We start from the raw sequence: 4,150 nt of genomic DNA, 5'->3' as shown, positions 1-4,150 counted from the left end.
TTGCTAATGACCTGGAAATAATTTTTAATGAGAAGCCTGAACAGATAATCTCTAGATAGAAGCAGGCAAATGAAACAAACGAGCTACTACAAAAGAGAAACACTCTTAGCAGCAAATGGATAGAAAATATAAGCCTCATGTTGCCATGTGAAATGGATACTAAATGAGTATTTCATATCTTGCATCAGTGCCTAGCAGGTACACAATATTGTCTTCAAACAGTGGCACCATTTGTAAGAGGCCTCCTATGCCAGTAAAACCCACTAATCCAAATAACAATTTGTTGATGGAGACCAAGAGTGAAAAGGCTGGGACTATTAGCTAGTGGCAGACTCTTATTTTTCTTCTTACTAGCACATAGTGACAGACTTTGTTCTCTCGTGGAACAAAAACTATCTAACAGATAGATATTGGGGCTGGGGAGATAGATCATAAAAAGGACCGCTTTTCCTATTGTTCTCCTATGAAATAACTTCAAAGGAAGAATCCAGTGAGAAATCGCTGAACTATAATTTATCAATTAGATTCTCAATATACCCCCCACCAGGTTTCAATAAGAACCTTTGTTTCCTCACTCACTGCAGATGCTGATGTTTTAGCATGACCAGATCTTCAGCTATACCTTTAGATTGTCATTCCAATGCACTACTGAATCTGCTCATCATAGCTCACATTGTATTCTACACAATTAGAATTGATGTTAATCTTCGCCCACCCATGAGTCATTGAGAGTGGTCCTCACCAACTCTGAACAGACTACTCTTTGACTGGTTCTTGTTCAACAGTGGCCTGTCCTGATAACCTCTCCCCTCCTTCTCTGTTACTTTAAGTATAATCATAACAGCTATGGATGAACACTTCATATATCAGATGAAATGAGCTTCAACTCACAAAAGCTTATGCTGCAATAAATGTTGTTAGTGCTTAAGGTGCCCCCAAACACATGTTAATTTTTATCCCTACTGGGATTTCTCAGATTTGTTTTGAAAAGAAACCTCCACAAGAAAGCATAGCAGTTACTGTACCCAAATGCCCACAACCCAAAAGCATTATTTTAGCTACTGCTTGAGCAGCTACAACACACTACAAAACCTTTCCTTCACTCTGATAGACTGTCTCCAAAACCCACATCATCTAAAGACCTAAACTTACAGCAATATATCATATCTAATTCCGAACCATTCCACAAAGTATATGATCCACAGAATGGATCTATGTACAGAAGACAGAGGATTTCTATACAATCCTGAAGGAAGCCTCCGGTCTGCAGAAAAATCTAAAACCTAAAGGGGGACGGGATTAAAATTTGCTAAAATAACAGAAACGTCTGTAGTTTTAATAAAAGAATGCCCACATTATTGCTAAGCCTTCCAAGTCTTAGTTTCTACAAAACAAAGCCTGGGGGGGTAGGGGGGGAAACAGGTGTGGACGGGGAGGCCAAAACAGCCCGGGAAAAGGTCTCACCCCCAATCACATCCTCTAATGGAGAATGAATCACTGTAACAGGCCTGGTGGCAACCACCAGAGGCTCATTACCCACACAACTGGGTCCGGCCAGGGGCTGCTGCACAACCAGGCCCAGCAGCCACTGCAGGCCTAGTTGCACAGTGGTTGCCACAAGACCAGTTACATGGCCCCTGGAAGTAGCATCAAGTGTTCTGGTACTGGAATGACAGAACACTTCTGCTATGTCCAGGTGCCATGCTTCCACTCTGGAGGCTGTGATTCCACTCCCAGAGCACTTCATATCCCAGGGCTCATAATTCCATTCTGGGGGCTGTCATTCTAGTCCCAGAGCAGTTTATCTGGTTCCAAGGCCCATTCACTTATGCTACGCCCAGGGACCATCATTCCACTGAGAGGCCTGTCATTCCAGTAGTGTAAAACTTATGCTACCCCTAGGGACTGTCATTCCAGGCCCACAGGAACTCTCTCTAAATCTCTTATGTTTTTATTTTTATCTTATTGGGTTTCTATCCTGCCCTCCCCACAAACGGGCTCAGGGCGGCTTACATTTAAAGGCACTATGTGCCAAAATATATTAACATATAAAACCAGATAAAAACAAGATAAAACAATCATATTATTACAATTAAAGTGCTTAGCATAGAATTGATCTTCCAATCACGTTATGCATTTTTATTGCAAAGTTTGTTTGCTCTAACGGACTTCAATGGAGCTCATGCTAGTCAACTGACATTCCCAGTTCCTATTATGTCCAATGGGCCCTTCAAGCATCTCTCATTGTTCCCAAAGGACATTCTTGTTGCTTGTTTTAGTACCTCTCCCCAGAATCACTAAAACTGCCACTGGGGCCTGGCCCAGCAACCACCACACAAGCAGGCAAGTCCTTGCTTCTCCCCTGCTTGTAAATATATAAATATGGTCAGTGCCTGGACAGAGAGACCATCAAAGCTACCTGAGAAAGAAGGGGAGGAGTACAATAAACAGGCAAACAAGAACCATTAAAGCTTAGCAATGCCCTTCCCCTTCCAGAGGCAAACAGGCAGGCCTGCCCCACTATGGCCGCCAACCCCCAATTTATTCCCCCCGCCCTCAGCTCTCAAACCTACAGCCCCCCTCTTCCTCCAACGCGAACTATACGCGTCGCCTCCTGGGACCCGCACTCCTCCTCCAGATGCCCGGCGGCCACCTTTACTAAAAGCCACCCCAGTCCTCGTTCCCGTCCTTTGCCTCGCAGCCCCACTAGTCCTCTCCAGCGGCGCCCTGCTCAGCCGCGCCCTCTTCCACCAGAACTTTGGCGGCGGCAGCAATCTGCCCCTTCCGGCCCCTCTGTTAAGCGAAAGGATACTGAAGACTGTTCGCTCCCACGGCTCCAGCATGTAGAGCGCGGTCACCAGCAGATACTGGTAATAAAGCCACGACATTTGTTTCCAGGCCGAGTTCAGCGCCATCTCCACACCGCTCCCGTACGTAACAGCGCAGCAGTCACACAGGCAGCTCCAACAGCCGAAGCCAAGCAGAAAAGGGACGAAGAGGAAACGGGAAAGCGGAAGGCAGCTTTGCCGGTCAGTTTCCGCGCGGATTGGCTGGGCTGTTTCCTGTCCCGCCCGCCCGCTCGCTTTGCCAGACGGCTGCTTTCACCTCAGGCAGCTGATGCGAACTTTCCTCGTTTACCTGCTGACAGCGGGTTCCGATACCTTTCTGAGGTGCCCTGTGTTCGGAGGAGCCGAAAAAGAAAGCCGCCTTCGGGCTTCTTTTATCGCTGTTTCTCTGTGACGTGTAGAATGTTGAGTATTCAGTCAGAAGGCTCAAATTGAGCCTTTTTAGGTCGTAAAAATAAAGAGGACCACGCTTTATTCCGTCGTGGCTCTGCTGAGCATGCCATGCGGAAGGTCCCACTCCCAGGATGAACCGCCAGCATCTCCAGTTGAAAGTACATGAGGTGAAAGACCTTGGTCTCAAACCCTGGACAGTGACTGCAGGCCCTAGCTAGGATTTTGTAGCTTGTGGGGCAAACTGTTTTTTTTTTTTTTTTTGGTGAAGCTGTCATTTTTGCAATTTTTCTGTCTGTACACAATTGTACAGAACTATCTGTGTTCCTTTTTCTCGCCCTGATTTTGTAGCAGATTCTCCCAAATGCAAAACCTATTTGGGAGATATTGGGGTGGGGAGAGCAGGAAAGGGAACCTAGTATTGATGCTCCCCGCATTTATTTCCTCCTTGCTCTCCCTGGCCCCTTCCCTAGAACAATCTGTGATCCTTTCATCTATTTTGTGTAATTCTTCAGTGTGTTTAACCCCTCCCCAAGCCAGATGATAGCTGAATGTCTGTCTTCCAAGACTGAAATTACTTACTCAAGAGTAAACCCTCTCAGGATCCGGCTGCAAGGCTTTTCTCTACACTGAGGACTTATACAAGAGATGGAAGGATCACAGATTGTTCTAGGGAAGGGGCCTCTGGAGCTGTCCCTTTAAGAAAAGGTGTGGAGCCCTAAATAGCCCCACCTTAGCTACAGGCCAGGAGCCAATGGGATGACTCGGTATAAGGTGGTAGCTTCGTGTGTTTGAGGTTCCCCAAGGCTTCTGCTTATGTTTTGCTTACAGGATACCCCTCTCGAATTGAGACGATGCCAGCTAAGTCCCCATTTTAATGAGTTGTTCTGTGAGAAAGATAGCAATATCATTGC

General features: G+C 46.2%; 1 protein-coding gene across 1 annotated transcript in view; it reads right to left on the bottom strand.

Annotated features, from left to right (window-relative positions):
* SPTSSA (serine palmitoyltransferase small subunit A) overlaps window positions 1-2,975 on the bottom strand; it is a 7,605-nt gene extending 4,630 nt beyond the window's left edge. Inside the window, exon 1 of the mRNA XM_015416400.1 lies at window positions 2,813-2,975. Within this exon, the coding sequence (XP_015271886.1) occupies window positions 2,813-2,915 (103 nt within the window). The 5' untranslated portion in view covers window positions 2,916-2,975. The remainder of the gene's footprint in view (window positions 1-2,812) is intronic.
* Between the last annotated feature and the right edge of the window lie 1,175 nt (window positions 2,976-4,150).

The sequence above is a fragment of the Gekko japonicus genome, unplaced genomic scaffold, assembly GCF_001447785.1.
Source record: "Gekko japonicus isolate JY-2015 unplaced genomic scaffold, Gekko_japonicus_V1.1 scaffold1540, whole genome shotgun sequence".
NCBI classification, from domain to species: Eukaryota; Metazoa; Chordata; class Lepidosauria; order Squamata; family Gekkonidae; genus Gekko; species Gekko japonicus.
Note: the sequence above shows the minus strand (reverse complement) of the source record. Positions and strands in the feature narration are given on the sequence as shown.